The sequence below is a fragment of the Anastrepha ludens genome, chromosome 4 (genome assembly GCF_028408465.1).
Source record: "Anastrepha ludens isolate Willacy chromosome 4, idAnaLude1.1, whole genome shotgun sequence".
In the NCBI taxonomy this organism is placed as follows: Eukaryota; Metazoa; Arthropoda; class Insecta; order Diptera; family Tephritidae; genus Anastrepha; species Anastrepha ludens.
In genome coordinates, this window is record NC_071500.1 from 126,002,931 (window position 1) to 126,022,725 (window position 19,795).

General features: G+C 36.2%; 1 protein-coding gene across 1 annotated transcript in view; it reads right to left on the reverse strand.

Moving 5' to 3' along the window:
* LOC128861996 (uncharacterized) overlaps window positions 1-17,664 on the reverse strand; it is a 147,590-nt gene extending 129,926 nt beyond the window's left edge. Inside the window, 3 exon segments of the mRNA XM_054100368.1 lie at window positions 4,117-4,265; window positions 5,644-5,815; window positions 17,640-17,664. Of these exon segments, the coding sequence (XP_053956343.1) occupies window positions 4,117-4,265; window positions 5,644-5,815; window positions 17,640-17,664 (346 nt within the window).
* Window positions 17,665-19,795: the final 2,131 nt, after the last annotated feature.

Genomic DNA, 19,795 nt, shown 5'->3' on the forward strand with positions numbered 1-19,795 from the left:
TAGATAGGTACTCAAAATAACTCACTACGGACAACTGCTATTTTTTGTAATTTTGAGTTTAGTAGCGGAATTTTTTTGTAACCGACCGTAGTTTTATTTACAGTGCATAAGTATCGCCAAGTGATATCACAAATCGCACGCCCATACAATAATTACACACGATCAAGCTGGTTTTCAGAGATTTCCTTTGAAATTTTTGACTCGGATTGCTGATTGACTGGAATCGTTACCAATACTCTCGCATGACTAATGCAGTGGTGTAGAGAAAAGCGGACACCTACAATTGCGCCAACATAGGCATAATGAATGTTTAGATTGCAGGTGGATTTATCAGATCACAAATTGGCATTAGAGGACTAATAATATAGGGGGACCAGTTAAGAGTGATGGGAAAAGAAATGCAAATTAATAATCGGCAGATGGATGGCATAGGCAACTTTGACGGGTGCTAAAGCGTGACAATTGAATAAATATTGCGAATAAGTGCCCTAATTATTATTTTTCGAAAATAGAATATAAAGTTTTTAACCCTTTGGGGACAAGTGTCGGCATATAGCCGCCCAAGCCGTTTTACCATTGCGGACGCGTGTCGGCATTTAGCCGCCCAAATTAGTTCGAAGCTGTAAGGCTCGCGACTTCTGTCGTTCTGAGCGATAAGATAGGCATAGGTATAGTAAAAGAGTCACGTTTTTATTCAAAAACATTAGGGGCCATTAGCGATGAAGTCTTATCTTTCTTATAAAGTAAACTTACGATGTGAGACGACGCTAGAGTCAGAACGAATTTCAGTTCTTCGATTCAGTCTCACAGGGTCACTGCCAGAGGAACCAGCAGGATTTTTATGAATTTTTTCCTACGCACGATGGCTGAGCGATCTAGAAATGATACTTTCGATAGTTACATTACTTGCCGTCATTGCAATGCCGGAATATAAAATGCATACATAAATACAACCAATCTTCTTCTTGGTGTTTTCAATTTGTTTGTTTATAATTATTTTTTGATTTTATGAAACATTTTTCTTGTGTTAAATAAAGCCTTAGTTTTTACTCCAATACCTCTCGTCCTCAGCGACGCTCGGCCGTCAGGTGGCTCTGTCCCCAAAGGGTTAATAATGGGCATAGACTAATATCTAGAAATCAATGGATGGTGGTAGCACGTTTTTTCACTAAGCGTAAAGCTTCGCTTATTTGCGCCGATGACAGTTGGAAAGACTGTGATTGCTATCCGGCCACGCTTTCTATTGCTTTGGCAAAGATGGCATTTTGGTTTTCCTAAACATCTAGGATTAATTAATTAATTAAATAAAGATATATATTTTTGAAGTATTTTGTCTTTTAGGTGTGCAAATTATTATTTTCACTTCTGCAAGAATTATAAAGAAATTGATGGTCGGTTCAACTACACCGGTAATTTCTAATTATCGTTGGACTCAATTTATTGAGTGGAAATTTACTTTGAACAAAATAAAAATAAATCTGTTCACGAAGTTCATAGATCGAAGTGTTGAAGAAAACGTCGAAATGACGACTCGTCGTAGTTCGCCACTTGTTACCCTTTGCCTTTCAACTACGTGGGAAATTTTGCGTAAGGTTCTTTGCTTACGTGCCTATAAAATACAGCTCGTACAGGAATTAAAGCCAAATGACCTTTGTTTCTGTCGTATTTTTGTTAATTGGGCGTATTTAGATATATAAGGTGCGCAACTAAGCCCTAGCTGTTTGTCAATAGATGCCGCCAGCAGTGTGTGATAGTCGATTCTAACATCACCTAAACATCATAAACCAAGCTTAGACATATGGTAAGCAAACTACTTCGACACATTAGTGATTTTGTTTTGGTATCATATACTTTTGGTTTTGTGAAAATGTCTAATTTTGTGCGGAATAATCGTCATTTGCGGGAAGTGTTGATGTTCCTCTTTCATTCGAAAAAACCGAAAAACGGCGGCTGAAACGCATGGGTTCATTATGAATTCAAACCAAGGGAAGTTGAACAACGTTTTTCGCCTGTGAACAACTGCTCCAGCGTAAAAAAGGAAGGGTTTTCTTCATTGCATTGTGACGGTTGAAATTTCAGCAATCCAAAGAAAAGAAAGTCATGGGGACTGCCCGGTCATGCTTCTACGTCGTCGCTGTGAAGGTTATGCTATGTATTTGGAGGGACTAAGTTGGTGTTATTTGTTATGAATTGTTAAAACTAAGCGAAACCATCACTGCGGATCGGTATCGACTTCGATTGATGCGATTGAGCCGAGCACTGCGCGAGAAGCGGCAATTAACACACAATTTTTTCTCGCTGTTTTTGAAAGGTGAGCTTTCAATGAAAAAACTCAAAATATTAAAAAGCAAAATTCAAAATTTTTTAGTTTTCAAACAAAAAAAAAAAAAAATTGTGAGCGGCCACCAGAGCTGAGTATTTTCATTTTATCAATTAATTTATTATGCTTTTTTTCGTATGACTCACTTTGAGTAAAATAAGCCCACAGTGACTTTTATCTATCTACATTCTCAACTACTTTTACGTGCTGACGTACCAAAGACTTCAACGCCAACAGCGCGTCGATTTGCTTAGCCAACAGGCAATATGAGGCTACAGATGTTCGGGTGCCAGGAAATTACAAAAATGCAGGTGTTACAATGATAAACACATTAAAGAATGCAAAAATCAAGAATTCGTGTCAGACAAAATGCAATAGGTGACGTGCAAAGCCGAAAATACAGCCAAAAACGCGAGCAAAAAAGTTGATTTGTCACATAAAATTTGTAAGCAGACACGATGACATGCAGTTTCTGTAGTAAAATTATTTGCTTTTCAAGAATCAAAAAGTAATTTAATCAAAATAGACAAAGCAAAATCAACAGTAAGTAATACAATTTAATAAATTCTCAAATTTTTTGTTACAATTCATTAACAATAATTACCAGGTGTATACCTATGAAATGATACTTTTTTTCAATTTCAAACGCTTATTAACAAAAAATGGTTACAAATTTAATCTTCAAAATAATAGCCATCGCTAGCGACACATATTTCCCATCTCTCAGGCAATTTGTGGACGCCGCGCCAAAAAAATGGTCCGTCTTTGGCCGCAAACAAATCATCACAATTTTTTGGCTTTTTGTGAGAATTGAAGCGCTGCTCGATGCAAACAAATGATAATCGGAAGGCGCAAAGTCTAGTACCATAAGTAAGCCGCATGCACCAGTGGTTCCCAATCGTACGTCCCCACCATTTCCCGGGTCGCTCTCGTTCGATGTGGCGGTGCATGTGGCGCTGCTTTGTCATCAAGAAAAATTACTTTGTGACGCTGATCGACATATTCTGGGCGTTTTCAGTGTATAGCGCTATTCAAAGCGGCCAATTGTCGTTGGTAGCATGCACCGTCAACTGTTTCACCTGGTTTTAATAGCTCGTACCAAATCATACCACGCTGATCCCAGAAAACACACAGCATTGCCTTGCGGCCGAAGCGATTTGGTTTGGCGGTTGTTTTTGGCTTTTGGCCAGGCGGACCACGATCATTTACGCTTGAGATTGGAGAAATACACCCACTTTTCATCACCCGTAACGATTCGATGCAAAAAATACTTCTTTTTGAACCGGAAGAGCAGCATTTCGCAAGTCGTTTCACGATGTCGGTTGTATGAAACGTAACAAACAATGAACTGAATATTGTTGACAAATGACAGGCGAAAAAACAAGACATTTGGGAAGGTTTAATAATACTCCTAGCGACATCTATGGACTAATAGCTGAAAGTCTCACTTCATAGGTATATACCTGGTATATTATAATTCATATATGTACTAGGTGGCGCAAAATTAATCCCCAATTCTTTAATAACTTTTTTATGAAATAAATTAATAAAATATTTTAAGTGACTGTCTTTTGACATTAACGCGCTCTTCCGGTGGGGTGAATAATTTTGCGCCACCTTATTTTTTCAATAAATTTTCAACTTAGCAACTTAGTAGAGAAATCAATTGTCAACCATGCGAAACGCAAATAATTTAGTTTTGAAAGCAAAAAGTAAATATCTAAAAGTTATATTTTTAAAGAATAGAGAAAATTCAAACTTAAAAATAAAAATGTAAAGGAAATTATTTAGCTTACCTAAGACATTCAACTCGACACGATAGCCGTTGAAATTATCACACGTTTCGATTGGTATAAGAAATGTTGTATCACAAAGATAGGTATCCTCATCAGATATTTTTAAGTCATTAATAACTAATCTAAATGGATTTTGCTCCACTTTGACTCTGTAAGAAGAGAAAAATAAGCAAATTAAGAATTAAAAATAGGAGGTTCACTAAAATTTATGGATAGTTAGGTACGTTTAGGTATTGGGCGAAAAAATATGTATGGAAAAAAATATGCAGGTCAATAAAATCCGAAGCAACAGGAAAAATTTAATAGAAATCTAGGAAAAAAGCAAAAAAAAACTTTTTAAAATTAAATAAAAATATATGAAAAATACCAAAAATGAAATAAAAATATGAAAAAAACTAAATAAAAATATATGAAAAAATATATATAAAGGAATTAAAGAAAAATAAGTAAAAAAATACAAAATTTGAAAAATATAAAAATAAAAATGTAAAAAAAATTAACTAAAATATACAAAACAAAAAAACCCAAAAACCAAAAAGTATGCAGAACATTAAATTAAAATATATAAAACAACTTAAAAAATATACAAAAAGTTAAACAGAGACATAAAAAATTTAAAAAAATATACAAAAAAAAAAAACCAATAAATAAATAAAAATATGGAGAAAATTAAATAAAAATATTCGTAAACAACGCACAAAATGAATTCCAAATATTAAATAAAAATATACAAAAATATGCAAAGAAACACGAAAAAATATAAAAGAAGTAAATAAAAATATGCAGAAGATTAAATAAAAATATACGAAAAAACGATCCCAATAAATACCAAATTATAAATAAAAATATATAAAACAAAAAAAATATACAAAAAATTAAATAAAAATATACGAAAAAACGACCAAAATAAGTTGGAATTATTAAATAAAAAAATCTTCATATGTAAATAATCGGTACTGTTTTACCATTTAAACTATTAAATTAATTATACTTCAAGACTTCTACCAAAATATTTCCGAAAAATATTAAGAGTAAAATTAAAACAAAATATGAAATTTGAAGAATAAGATATTAAATATAAATTAAATTAGATATTAAATTATAATAAGTAATAATAAAAAAAAATATTAAGCTGGTTTGACATGAAATTATTTCCAGAAATCCCATTATTTTGATACCTTTGCTATAATTTTTTATGCAGACCCTGTGTAAACTTAAGCTTTTCGATCAACTGGCGTAATGTTTTGGAAAAAAATATTTTTTAAAAAGGAATTTTATTTTAAGAAACTCGATATCTGTAAGTATTTTCAAATCGACCCAGCTCACGTAAATTTTAAAATTGTTCCGAAAACATTTCGACAGAAGTCTTAGATGTGTTATTATGATTTTTTTTTGTATGTATGTATTAAAGTTCAAATGCCATGTATATTTAGTTTTCATTTAAAACAATGTTTTTGCATTTCAAAATCTTTCTTCCTCATATTGCCCTTTAGTTAAATACCAATCGTATGCCTGATTTCTACTCACCTTTTCGCAAACTCGTCTGACACGCTCGTCACATTACTTTCGCCCAACAGCATTGCTGCAATGCGATCGTCGCCCTTGAACCAATTTATCGAATGCAAATTGCCGCATTTGTCGTTGTTGACCGGACAAGGTATCACCACTGATTTGCCTTCGTGTTCGCTGATTGCTTCATCTGAAATAAAGTGGAAAATCGAATGATTAATAAATTTAAAATTAAAATTATGAATATTACAGGCTATAGATTTAAAATATTTTCTAAACAATTTTTTAGTATAAAATGTGCTGCAAAATGTTGGCTTTTATAAGGCAAAAATGCCCAAATGCCGTTAATGTTGCCATTTTTTCGCTCTTCCACTGTTTTTTTTATTTCTAAAAATGATAAAAAATTCTCTTTTTAATCTCAAAAATAAAAGGTAGGCAGAGATTTATTCACCTTCCCAAAAATATGTTACTGCACATCTTTATTAAACAAATCTTCACCGAAATCGCTCCCTTGTGAATAAGCCGATTTTTATATCTCTATTTACCCTTTTTGTAAGTATGTAAATGCGTGCAAGTATAGAAAAAACTGATAAAATATTCCGCTGGGTCTTTACAAATTTGTTCAATGAGTTGATAGAGTTATTCTCAAGTTCACATTTAAAAATAAATAAATACATACACACCCACACACGCATACACACATGCACGTTGTGAAACTTCAGATTGTGTAAAAAAGCAATTCCTTTTACTAAAATGAAGAAGTAAAAAGTCAGTGATAGAGTTGACACATACCCACGTTATCAAATAGATAATAATAAAATAGGAAATATGTGGCAAATCAAACTTGTACTGTCATTCTTTACTGACTAGGGACATATAGGAAATAAAGTTTTTTTAGACACAAAAAGGAAGTTTTGCATATTTTCCTGTTTTTTTCTTTTTCATGTGACTTGTGGTTATCCTTAGCTTCCCCACGGCACAGATAAGCTGCGTATAATTTACTTTGAATACTCGTAGAATATAAAATTCATACAATTCAAACTGCCAGATAAAGCGAGGAAAATGAACAGAAAGTGAAAAGAAATACAGCGGATAAAAGAAACAAGTTGTGGGCAAAGTGAGGCAAATGCTTAAAAATTCAATTTCTTGGGATTGTTCCCAGCAACAGCTGTCGTTTTGTTACTTTACTTGAGCTTTTCCGGGTCGGTTGAATATTTTACCGTTTGCAGGTTTGTATTTTTGTTGTTTTTTAGGTTTTGTAGGTTTTTTACCAATGTATGGAGGCGAATGGAGGATATGTTTGAAATGTTGTTAGTCATAAATTCAAAAGGCCAAATTACGCATACAATGGCAGAATGTACAGTTACTCTTTTACATATGTGTGAATATTCTCGCAGTCAAACCTCCCACCAGTTCTAAACTCTCTCTCTGCAGTCATAATTTCTACTAATAGCGAACCACCTTTTCTGCAGTCAAACCTTGTACTGCTTGTGAACCAGGAAGTTAAATCTTCTACTAGTTGTGAACTACTTTCCTTGCAGTAAAGCCTACCATTTGTGGTGAATAAGCCTCCCTGTAGTTAAAGCTGCGTCTAGGTCTGAACTATTTTTCTTGCATTCCAGTCTTCTCTACATCCACTATTACTAATTCTGATCTATCACCCCTGAATGTAGGCAATACTATCAGTTTGTATTGCAGTTGGAGTAGTTCTTCCATCTATCTTTCTCTCTAGGTCTTTTATCTTTAGTCAATGCTAGTAACTAATATTTTTAAAATGGTATTTTTAATATTTAAGGAATTAGTAATACTAATTAAATAAACATTTAAGTAATAAGTCTCTGCATCGGCATCATATCAGTTAATGACCTCGTCCGAAATTAATGACGTCCTGGCCGAAATCACTAGTTTTAAAAAAACACCTTTATCCTTAGCCCGCTAATGCACTGGTCCATAAATGAGCCAAAAAACACTAGTCACATTGGTAGCGAAAATCACCAATTTTGGGGGAAAATTACCAGTTTTGGTCGAGTTGAAAAAGTAAATTAAAAAATCGCTCAATCTTCGACCAGTTAATGAACTGGTCCATATAAGGCACCAAATACGCTAGTCCCATTTGTGGCGATAATCATCAGTTTTGGACGAGTCTAAAAAGTAAATTAAAAAATAGTTCAATCTTATGCCAGTTAATGAACTGGTCCATACTAGACACAAAAAAACTAGTCCCATTTGTGGCGAAAATCACCAGTTTTGGGTAAGTTAAAAAACTATATATAAAAAGTGATAAATGAAAGTTTAGAAAAATACTTTTTTATGATTTAAAAAATAAAGAAATTTTTGCTTTTTGTTATCTTTAAGTTTGCTATTCGACTTAAAATGACTTTATTGTTAAAAATTACACATTTCATGGGATTGAAATTTAAATTCTATTCTTCAACTCCTGTTTAGGTCTTTTATTTAAAAACTCTATTACTTATAAACATGATAAAGTTTGTTTTGCCATTTTTTTGGCCCGCTATTCAGGTGAATGATTCCATTAAAATTCTTATTAAGTGGAAGATTGTTTTTTTTTTGCAAATACCTCTAACTGGTACTTTTGCAAGAACTCGTATTTTGCAAATTCCTCTAACTGGTACTTTTGAAACTAGACCACTTCTGGTCCCAAACATACTAGTCAGACTTCTACCAGCAAACAGCAATACCAATCAACTAGAATGTTTGCTGTGTAGTTTCGTTTTTCACCGCAGTGATATAACTTCATGCAAATAAAAGCAAAGTCCTACGCGGCACACTTAACCAAATACGCGTATACATACTCGCATAAATTCATATATAATATGTATGGGTATGTATAATATGAATAAGTTGTTGTTGCTAATATGTATTGTGCAGGTTATCGTTTCTTTCTCAAAGTTTGACACCGGAATAATTGCCGGGAATACAATACACAAATGGGCAAGAGAAAATTCTATGTCGAAGGTTTGACAACCTGAAGTGAGACTATAGGCACACATGCGTATAAATACATACACACGTTTATGCTTGTGTGCAAATCTTACATTCATAAGTATATATGTGTGTGTGTCTGTGGCCGGCTGGGGCGCATGAAATGAACAACTCGCTTATTTCAACCAAATCTACTCAAGTCAACAGAATTATTGTGAATTTACTATTTGCAGTTTTTGCGCTTCCATTTTGTAGCAGGCAAATGAGTTGGTTTGTAGGTTGGTTGGTAACTCCTGCGTGCATAAACTAAGCTGAGAAAATCTGTTACTTTGGCAGCTGATTAGATATTACTGAGAGATTTCTTAGCCACTTTGAAATTTCACTTGATTTAATTCGAGTGCGCGATGGTGAATTCATTAGTTTATTTTGCGTGATGCTAATTTTGTTTTTATTCGAATTTTGTGCTAAGTGCGCGGAGGATAAGTTGGTTTGAAAGCTCAAATAGCAGAGAGATTTTTTATTCCATAGATTTGGTTTGAATAATTTGAATATTTCTTGTATGAAAAATACACACAAAACACCAATTGGAGAGAAAGTATAGTCTAAATATCTATTATCGACTCGGCTTTCTGATTCTTGAGTTGCTTTTCTTTTCTTTGTTGTCTTTGTAGTTACCTAAAACCTCCGTTGGTTCTTACAGTATAAGATTTGCATACTTAAATGTCTACTATGGCTTATTGTGCTAATGCACTGGCAGTGTATTGGCTTTCTGGGATACAGACGCTAGCAATTATGGCTCTAAGAGTATAAGTCAAGTCATGTTATGACAATTTTGAGTACAATTTGGGTGTTTGTTTTGTTTCATTAATTCTTAAGCCTTTGTCTTTTGCACTAATTCGGCTGATTATTTGGTTTTTAATTATAATCTTTTTTGGTTAAAATAAATATATAAAATGTAACACATATTTAACTTTTTCCAATAGAAAAATGCGAAGGGATCATAAATCTCTATTTCAAATATAAATTTTTACACTTCACGGCTGTTATTTCGGCAGTCAAAGTCAATCGGTCGATAGTTCAAATACCAAAAGCTAGACTAGTCACCCTGTATTTCATAGAATCATTCCAAGAAATTCGCGCGATGAAGAAATACGAACTACAAATAGTGTGTGCCGATTTGCTAGGCATCTTTTCCATCGAAACTTAGGAGCTTTTTTTAGTGTTTTTGCTAAAAATCAGAATTATTTGAAACTATATTTTTTAAGCCATTTAGGCCATTACATATTTTACAATTGCGCTAATTCTATGGATTTGGATGCACTGCGCCCACGAAAATCTTAAGAAATTGTACCAGCGTGTGTGTCATATTATTTATTATTGTTATTGTTGTATTTACTATCCATAATATCTCCTATTCGAGCACACCCAAAAAAAAAAAAATTCTTCAATTTTCTATTGATTGCCTTATTGCCCGGCAAGGGTTAACTGGAACGGGGGGAGATTTCATATTCCAGATGCACTTGAACATAATTTTCATTTTTGGGCTGCTCGCAGAACAGCAAAGCTACTTGTAAAGCCACAAAAATGAGAACACACAAACACATGCATACAAATATACCCAATATAGACGCAACGACTCACTTACATAACTACTCGTATATCCATCAAATGTCGAGTCACAACAGCAAAAACTTAATAGAGATAAAAATCTAAAATAAAATAATAGCAATCATGTCTGAGTTGAATGGTCGGTTATAAAAATTGAAAAATATTGTGTGTAAGGACTCACAACGCTGTATATTTGTGAAAGAAGATGATGCTGGCCGCAAGGAGTTTGGGAGATTTTAAGGAAGCTACAACGCCCAGAAGGAGTTGGCCGCAAGATAATGTAATCAGCAGTTAAGAGTCAACGTCGTGGTAACCACTACTAAAGCTGATGGTCAGGCAAACAAGCTGGCAGACGGAACCGATGAAACACACACATACATAGGTATGGCCGTATGTGTATACACTCGTATCCAACAGCACACGTCAGTGAATATATAGGTTTGTACTTGTCAAATATGGACTTGAGGATACAAAGATTGCAGGAACATCTGCGCGCACTGCTAAGAGTTTGTGTTGTGTGTTGTCCTGTGAGATGCCAGCTTACCCAAGTTGAATGGTTTCGGTTAAGTGAATGGACAGTTTTATGGCGCACAACTCCCTTATGCGGTAAGCGTATCTTCAACCGAATATGTGCATGATTTCAAGATTGCACTGTCGCTACTGTGGACGTCTGTATGTATTTACATGCGTATGTGCTTGTGTACAATTTCTTGAAGCACTCTTTTTTATCTTAAATGGTTTTCATAAGTTTTATTACAGCATTTTATTAAATAAATAAATGGACCTTTCATAGATTTTGCTCGTTAAGGATTATCCATTCTAAGTACATATGTGTGTATCTATAAGTATACGTGTATGGGTATATGTACATATGTGTGAAAAATTTAATATTTGTGTGCGGTATATTTCACTGACGTTAGGAGATTGCAGAAAGGGAGTTAGTATAAAAGGAATAAAGATAAAGATAGAGATATGGATAGAGATAGAGGTAGAGATAGGGATAGAGATAGAGATAGAGGTGGAGATAGAGATAGAGATAGGGATAGAGATAGAGATAGAGATCGAGGTAGAGATGGAGGAAAAGATAGAGATGGAGAAAAAGATTGAAATGGAGAAAAATATAGAGATAGAGGAAAATATAGAGATAGATATAGAGATAGAGATGGAGTTAAAGAAAAGGTTCTTAACCAATATTTAAAACTTCTTTCAGTACTACTTTTTATTAATATTTTCATTTTAGGTGTGGTTATTTCGTACTGTTTATCTGACGCCAGTTAAACAAGCTGAAATCTTTATATTATTATTTTTTAATTTTGTAAAGCTCTTTTGACTATTTAAGAAATAATACAAATATTCTTACTTACTAAAATAAAAATAAATAATCGACTTCTATTATGTTTTCCACCTGTTTTGTGGCACGCGTCTTGATGTTGTTCCGCAAAAGGACGCACCAACGGTTTTATGCCACCTCCAAAAAGGGCAAATGCCTTTTTATGAGGACCTTTTTTCAATGCGGAAATACACGCGTAATTTTGTGATTGCCTGGCGAGGGGCGACCGCTATTAAAAAAACGTATTACTATTTCATGTTCAGGCATGGAGATTCGTACCTACACACTTCCGAATGGTAGTCACGCACGAACCCGTTAGGCTATGACGGCCGGTATTAAAAAGTTAAATTACAGTAAATGGTATAATTGAGCAGAAAACCTTAGTTTAGATAAAGTAAAATCAAATTATAAATAGACACCGACTCTAAAATATTTCAGTCAATTTCCGCCTGATAATAGGCCTCTTCTATTTGCCACCACTGTGCTCGCTATCTCTCTGTTTGACTAACTTGACGAAAAATTTGCATGTGGAAACAACAACAAAGTTATCGAGTGAGATTCGCAGCTAGCGAGTACCGTTATACCTCATAAAACTGGTATAACTCATTATTTTACGAACAAATGAAACTTTAAGGCAGCTCTATGCCAGTGTTGTCAAGATATGTTCATTTATACCAGTTGCTTCATCTCAAAGCCTTCAACTTCAGGGCTAATATTAAACAAAAAAGAGTGACCAAATCGATGGTCTATTTACTTTGTGGCGGTTTAAGATTAATTAGAAGCCAGCGGGATTTATACCAGGTGGCACAGGAACAGAGAAATTCAGAGAAGAGAGAGGGCGTACTTAAGAAAAACTTGTTGAACTCCTTCAACTCTGTCGATAGATAATTGGTAGAAAGGTCTCCAAAGAAACGTGGCATATTCTTAAGTAGATCAAACAAATGTTGCAAGTTGTAACATAAGAGTAGTAAAATTGAAGCTATTCGCTCTTATAAAACCAAGTATTGAGTGCGTTTTAGTTAGAATAAAATCCGTACGATTATGAAATGTGAAACGTGCATCAGAAACAACCCTTAGAATTTGGTTTCTTCAACAGATTGAAGTGTATCAGGTATTATGTTTTATATTACAATATATTAAAATAAAATAAAATATTTTGATACTCAGTTTGTTCACGTGCAACTCTTTCTAAGTATAATTTGTGTTTAAGCTAAGCCCAGCACTACCCGTCTGCTTTCACCATCAAGTAGTGATTCTCTTTTTAATTCCTGATCGCCCCAGTTTGATTGATATTTATATGGAATTATAGAATTAGAATTCACAGAGTAGCAGAATCAGTTAAAAGTAGTAAAATAAATCATACAGTTTTTCTAGATTAATGTTTTTCTGGAGCTCTATTTTATCCAGTATTTGCATACCACAAATATAAAATGAACGAATGTAATAAAACAAAAACCCAATACTTTCAAAGTTCAAGTACACTTAAGTGCAAAATTATTACATTGCTGCACACAATTTATGCCGCGTTGTTCCAAATTTAGACATAAAAGTCCACTCGAATAAGGCAAAACGCCTTCATTTATCTAAACGAAGTTGTACTTATAAACCAAATATTGGAGCAGCTGTGCCTGTGTGCGTGTGCAAAGTCCCAGACGGTGTTGATTTGCAGGAAAAGTGGCGATGAATGCGTTTCAAATGGATGAGAGCAAACAGTGCAGAAAAGCGGAGTGGTGTTGTAACTGTTAAGGAAGGAAGGAGACATTTGCAAGAAAAAACCAAAAAAAAATATGTGAATACTTTGGCTACCGGAAACGGAAATGGAATTATAAAAGCAAAAGCCCGCCAACAAACCAACTGACCAAAGATCGGCAAATACACACTCATCAAAAGCACGAACGTATAAAAGTTATGTTACACAAACGCGCACATACACCCATATATACATATGTATGTGTATATGTACACGAGTAGAGAATGGTAAACCGCAAACGAAATAGGAGGAAGTGACAGAGATAAGAAAATGTTTGTAAACGGCTTAAATGCTATAGAAAGAAGCTTCCTCTTAGATAGCTGTGACTGTAGCTGCTGCTGTGCTTGTAGCTGTAGCCACTAAGCGGGGAAGGCGGTGGGGTATAAAGTGGTTGAGCGAGTTTTGTTGATAAATAGGGAGCAGAGTTACTTGAATTTTGATTTGGTGGGCCAAAAGTGGGCGAAAATATTTACCAAAGAACTTGACTCGGCGAGACTTTGGCGAGAGTTTGTTTCATAAGGAAAAATTGGAAATTTATGAAGAGGAAACCACACCTGCACCCGACTCTTTGCCGTATGCCACATGCCGCATGCAGTTAGCCCTTCTGCTATGTTGCCACACCAAAGTACGAGCGCACTGGGGCAACCAACTTTTGGTGGGAGCAGTTGTGCGAAATGAAAAGGAATCAGAAATGAAGTGCGATTTACGGCCATTGAAATCAAAGTTTAGTGTTGCTTGAGTTGATTGCTTTCGACGGGACGCACGAGCAGCAGCAAGTGTGTGCCCAAAGTGCTGGGGCGTGGCTGGTTGCCCAGTGAAATTTTGGAATTTTATACGAATGTGGCAATGAGTACTTACACGCATACATACATACGAGTGTAACTGTATGTAATATATCAATGGGAGTGCGAAGAAATCAAGCAGAGCGATATCCAATGCAGTCAAGAGGTTTCTAACATTTTTGCCATGAGTTGGTGAACATTTTCTTAATATGCCGAAAAAGAGAACTGCAATGTATTCGGCATTGGTGAATGCGTTCTTGTTTTTTTTTTTTTTTTTGCGGTTTTCATATAAGAGATTTGAAATTAGTGGCATACAAAGTTGGTTTGTGAATTTGATGTAGTGGAGCTGTGATCTTCAAGTGGACGAGTTGCCTCCTAGCGGATGTGCTGGCTAAACACAAGCTGTCGCACAAATTAGTTAAAATGTGCTAAAATGAAAAATGAGGTGATAGATTTTCGCAACAACAAAAATATGCCAACCAAGCAACCTACGTGTGTATCTATACTCGGCATTATACTCGTAATGCCGACAATTCCCAAAGATGAGTGGATAAGCAGCTGAAGTAGACTGTCTAGCAGGAATGGCTGGAGGACGAACCTGATTGAGCGAAGAAATAAATGAATGAACGACTAAGAGGAAGTGGTTTTGTGGATGGCTAGGCATTTAATATGTGCGCATGTGTGTGTGTACGCAAGTAAATGTGTTGGTTATACGTCGGCATAGCGCCTTAAGTATTATGTTGGCAGACGCACGCACACTCATGCATAACAACATAGACGCACACTTCCATACTTTGCCAAAATTAGTTATTTTCATTCGTTTCTTGTTGTCAAGGATAAAAGGATAATCGTTCTTGAGCTTAATTTAGTAAAGTAATAGGACTATGAATAAGTTCGTTTCGGTTTTACAACAGATGGCGTAACTTGATTATTATTCCATCGATCCACATTTCCAAACATTCATTGGAGAGCTACTGTCGTAAGGCACAAACGTCAGTATAAGTTTTTTATTTGAAGCGTAAACAACAATATTTTTACCACACTTGAAAATGTCGAATTTCGTGCCAAATAATGTGTTTTTGCGGGGAATTCTTCTTCATTATTTTAATATGAAGAAAAAAGCAGCCGAAAGTCATCGTATCTTGGTGGAAGTTTATGGTGAGCATGCTCTATCTGAGCGAACGTGCCAGAAGTGGTTTGCACGCTTTAAAAGTGGTGATTTTGGCTTGGAAGACGAAGAACGCGAGGGTGCGCCGCCAAAGTTCATGGATACCGAATTGGAGGAATTGCTCGATCAAGATCCGGCTCAAACGCAAGAAGAGGTTGCAAAAACTTTGGGAGTTGATCAATCAACCATTTCCAAACGTTTAAAAGCCATGGGAATGATCCGAAAGGTAGGCCATTGGGTGCCGTATGAATTGAAGCCAAGAGACGTTGAACGCCGTTTTATGGCATGCGAACAACTGCTTCAACGGCACAAAAGAAAGGGTTTTTTGCATCGAATTGTGACTGGCGATGAAAAGTGGGTCCATTACGACAATCGAAAACGTCGGGCAACGTATGGATACCCTGGCCATGCTTCAACATCGACGTCGGCGCAGAATATTCATGGCCTGAAGGTTATGCTGTGTATCTGGTGGGACCAGCTGGGTGTTGTGTATTATGAGCTACTGAAACCGAATGAAACGATTACGGGGGATGTCTACCGACGACAATTGATGCGTTTGAGCCGAGCACTGCGAGAAAAACGGCCGCAATACGCCGATAGACACGACAAAGTTATTTTGCAACATGACAATGCTCGGCCACATGTTGCACAAGTGGTCAAAACATACTTAGAAACGCTCAAATGGGATGTCCTACCCCACCCGCCGTATAGTCCAGACCTTGCGCCATCCGATTACTATCTCTTCCGATCGATGCAACATGGCCTGGCTGACCAGCACTTCCGTAATTACGATGAAGTCAAAAAATGGATCGATTCGTGGATTGCGGCAAAACCGACCGAATTTTTCACAAAGGGAATCCGTGAATTGCCAGAAAGATGGGAAAAAGTAGTAGTAAGCGATGGACAATATTTTGAATATTAAATTTGTCACCATTTTACGTCAATAAAGTTTCAAATTTCGAAAAAAAACCGCACGAACTTATTCATAGTCCTATTAATATTTGCGGATTTGCGCAAGAGTTGCGTGTGGCTACATAAATACTTATGTACATACATAAAATATAAGTCGCATAATTTGTGTGGCCATTGGTGATAAATGCAAAAAATTTGCGTGACTCAATGTCGAGTTGAGTTTTCGAAGAAATATGTGCGCGTGTGTGTGTGGTAAGTCAACGTGGTTGTTGGCAAAGGTAAAGTGTGTACGTGACAATTTTAATTTAGGCCATAAATTCTGACATTGATAGACTGCTGAAAGTTGAGCTGCTTTGATTGTGCAATGGCGGCTGGGATTGCGTGCTGAGTGATGATTTTTATGCAATAATTAGTAAAAATACAATCTGGAGCTGTAAATATTGTTTATGGAGCTTAGTTTTTATGATAACTTTATACTCAAATAGCGCAGACAGACGGCGACGTTAATCGCGATTACCTGCGGTTAATAAAATTTGTATTGTGACAGACTTTTATTACGCGCATTCGTGAACAGCTGGGTTGCTTATTGGATAGGTGTGTCAGCAAAAGGTGGAATGCAAGCAACAAATACGGGTATTAGTTGCCCTGGTACTAAGAAATAATTATTTATTAAAAAAAAATTTTAATTACAATTTCTCAAACTGCTTCGAAATATCAAAACAATTAATGTAATGTTGAACCTGTTAGTGCTTTTTTGTTCTTCTATTTAAAAGTTTGATAAGTTATCATTCACCTTCAAAAGGGACTGTAGCTGATTGGACTGTTGACGGGCCACTTTCTATGGGCGAAGCAAATGCAAAGGTAGGAACTTAGATAGTGCACTCTGCTCAGCATATGGAAAGGAGGATGAGACCGCGGTCTCGGTCTTCGCTCGAATCAGGCTTGAGGTCTCTGGCACTGATGTGTTAAGAAGCAACCACCTTGGTTCCTTGGCACCACAAGATCTACTAAGATTTCTTCGAAAGTCGTTGCTTTTAAAGAAAATTAATAAGGGAATCCGTGTGCAGTACAATGGACTTTATGTTTACTGAGTGCTGGACTTGTTAGTTGTCCCGACAAAAAAAAATCTAGTTGTCAATCTGCGTTATGTGTATTAATTCATTAATCACGAATTTATTCATTGATCACGATTAACGCCACTGTCTGTCTAGGCTATGAGATTCTATGAAATTACAAGTAAATGTTTATTTATTAGCTTTCAACCAACCCTCCCATAAAACTGCTGGATCCGAACGAAGTCGCAACTGCGCCGTAATCGCCTTTCAGTAAACATCAATTTGAAATGACTCGCTGGCGGACTTCGGTCGGAATAACTTTAGTAATATTCTCTTCCAATGCCTCAATCGAAGCTGGTTTATCCATATAGACTTTACATACCCCAGAAATAAAAGTCCAAAGGTGTGACATCACATGATCTTCGTGACCAATCTACTGGTCCGAGACGAGAGATAAATTGCTCACCGAAACGACGCCGCAGTAGACCCATTGCTTGACGGGCTGTATGGCAAGTAGCCGGCCGCCGTCTTGTTGGAACCGAATGTTGTTGAGATCACGGGCTTTAATTTCAGGAGAATGACGTAAAAACGTCATTTATCATGGCACGTTCGAGATTCACCGTTGCATTGGTACCAGCCTCGTCTTCGAAGAAATATGGGACGATGATTCCTCCAGCCCATACGCCATCCCAAACGGTTGTTTTTACGTAAGCCCGCCCAAGTAGTGCCATAAGATTACCCAAATTGTTGAGATCGGTGCCGAATCGATTCTTCCGGGTCTTCGACAAAACTCCCATTTACAGTTGTAATATTCTCTTCATTTCAGGCTGTGTATGATTTAATCGGGGAAGTATCATCCGACAATGCAAAATTATTCACAATTTTGCCGATGGTTTGCCGAATAGTGCGTTCGGTAGAATGGTCCTGCGCACCATAAGTTGGCCTGAGCGCGCGATCAACACTTTTCGCAGAGCGTAATACAATTTTACGATTTGTAAATGTGGCTGAGGCGTAAGTCTTTCCATGATGAAATGTCAATGAAGACTGAAGAAAATTATGTATTAAATTTGACAGTAGTCACGCGTGATCTGTCAAAAAGAAAACCCAATAGGAAAAGTACCTTCAATCTAATCACCCTTTATAACTGGCACTTTCATTCTACACGAAGTGTTTGACTAAGCTTCTTCTTCCAATTTTTGAAGCACGTCTCCTAAAAATGGGAGCAGCTACAGTTTAAAGCCGCCTCCAAAGGGCAAGAGGCTTTGATAAAAAGGGCACTTGGCGGTTTTCCATTACCTGCTGATATTGGAAGAAACGTTTTTTTAGAATTTCATGTTTAATCCGGCGTTAACCAAACTATAGTCACGTACAAGCCACTGCGACTACAGCGGCCCCCGCTAATCCATTGATACAGCAATTTTATGGCAATCGCTCGTTACATTATTTATGTATTTACTTGGCATGCCAGCGATGAGGTGCATTTCGCTAACATTGAGCGACTTGGCAAATTCGGGGGTATCTTCTTTTTATTAATCAATTTTAATATCGATTAATTGATTGATGAAGCAAATCATGAATACGAGATGAATCTGAAACTGTTCTACAATTTATAGTCTGCCACGCCGGCTTATTATTTATTTATACTCGCATTTTTCCGTGTCCCTATTTTGTGCTTTCTTTGCCGCCAACACTTCCTGTCGGCAGAGAGCGAAATTCACTACGACTGACTGACTGGCTGTTGGTTGGCTGCTTTTCGAATATTGGTTGTTTTCACAACCGCAACAAAAAAGAAATGTGAAACGTGCAAAAAATGAAAGCGTTCGAAGAAGTGAGCTCTGGCAAATTACACAGCCACACACAATTACGCATACGTAAACGTAAATGTATCAGTGTGTATTGGTATGCATATGCGTGTCTGTATGTATGCATAGGTAAGTGTATGTTTATTGTTGCGCGAATTGATTGAACGTGCATTGTAGGCGAGTGCAAAGTTTAAGATGGCAAAAGGATAGGTGAAAGAAGATAGAATATGCGCCAATGGAAAAACCAGCGAAATTACTTGGAAGCCGTCATTTACATAGTAGCTGACACACACATACATACATACATACATGCATATAAAATGAAGTAGGTACATGAATAAAAATATCCATATATTCGTAAAGGGAATCGCAAAGCACTAAAGCAACAGCTTCACTTCACTTCGAACATTGTTGGGGATAACAAATTGATTGTATTGCATACTTTTTGCTGCTTGACTGGGTAAAGTGCGCGCCAGCATGTCAGCAGTGCTCAGTCCAAGCAACAAAGGCACATATACACCCGCATGCTCACACACAACACATACACATACATACTCGTTAAAGCGATGGAGCATACATGCATAAATCGTTGAGGTGTAAAACATGCCATCAGCAGTTTTAAAAGAATTTCGTATGTGCGCACGGAAGTGTGATTACAAACACACATACACACTTCAATACTCACACTTATGCACACATGTACATGCATATGTTTGTATGCATATATGCTCTGGGGAATATAAGAAAGTAAAACATTCGAATATACTATAAAATGTGTTGCATACTTCAGGGATGCATAAAATGCTGCTTTAGCGCAACG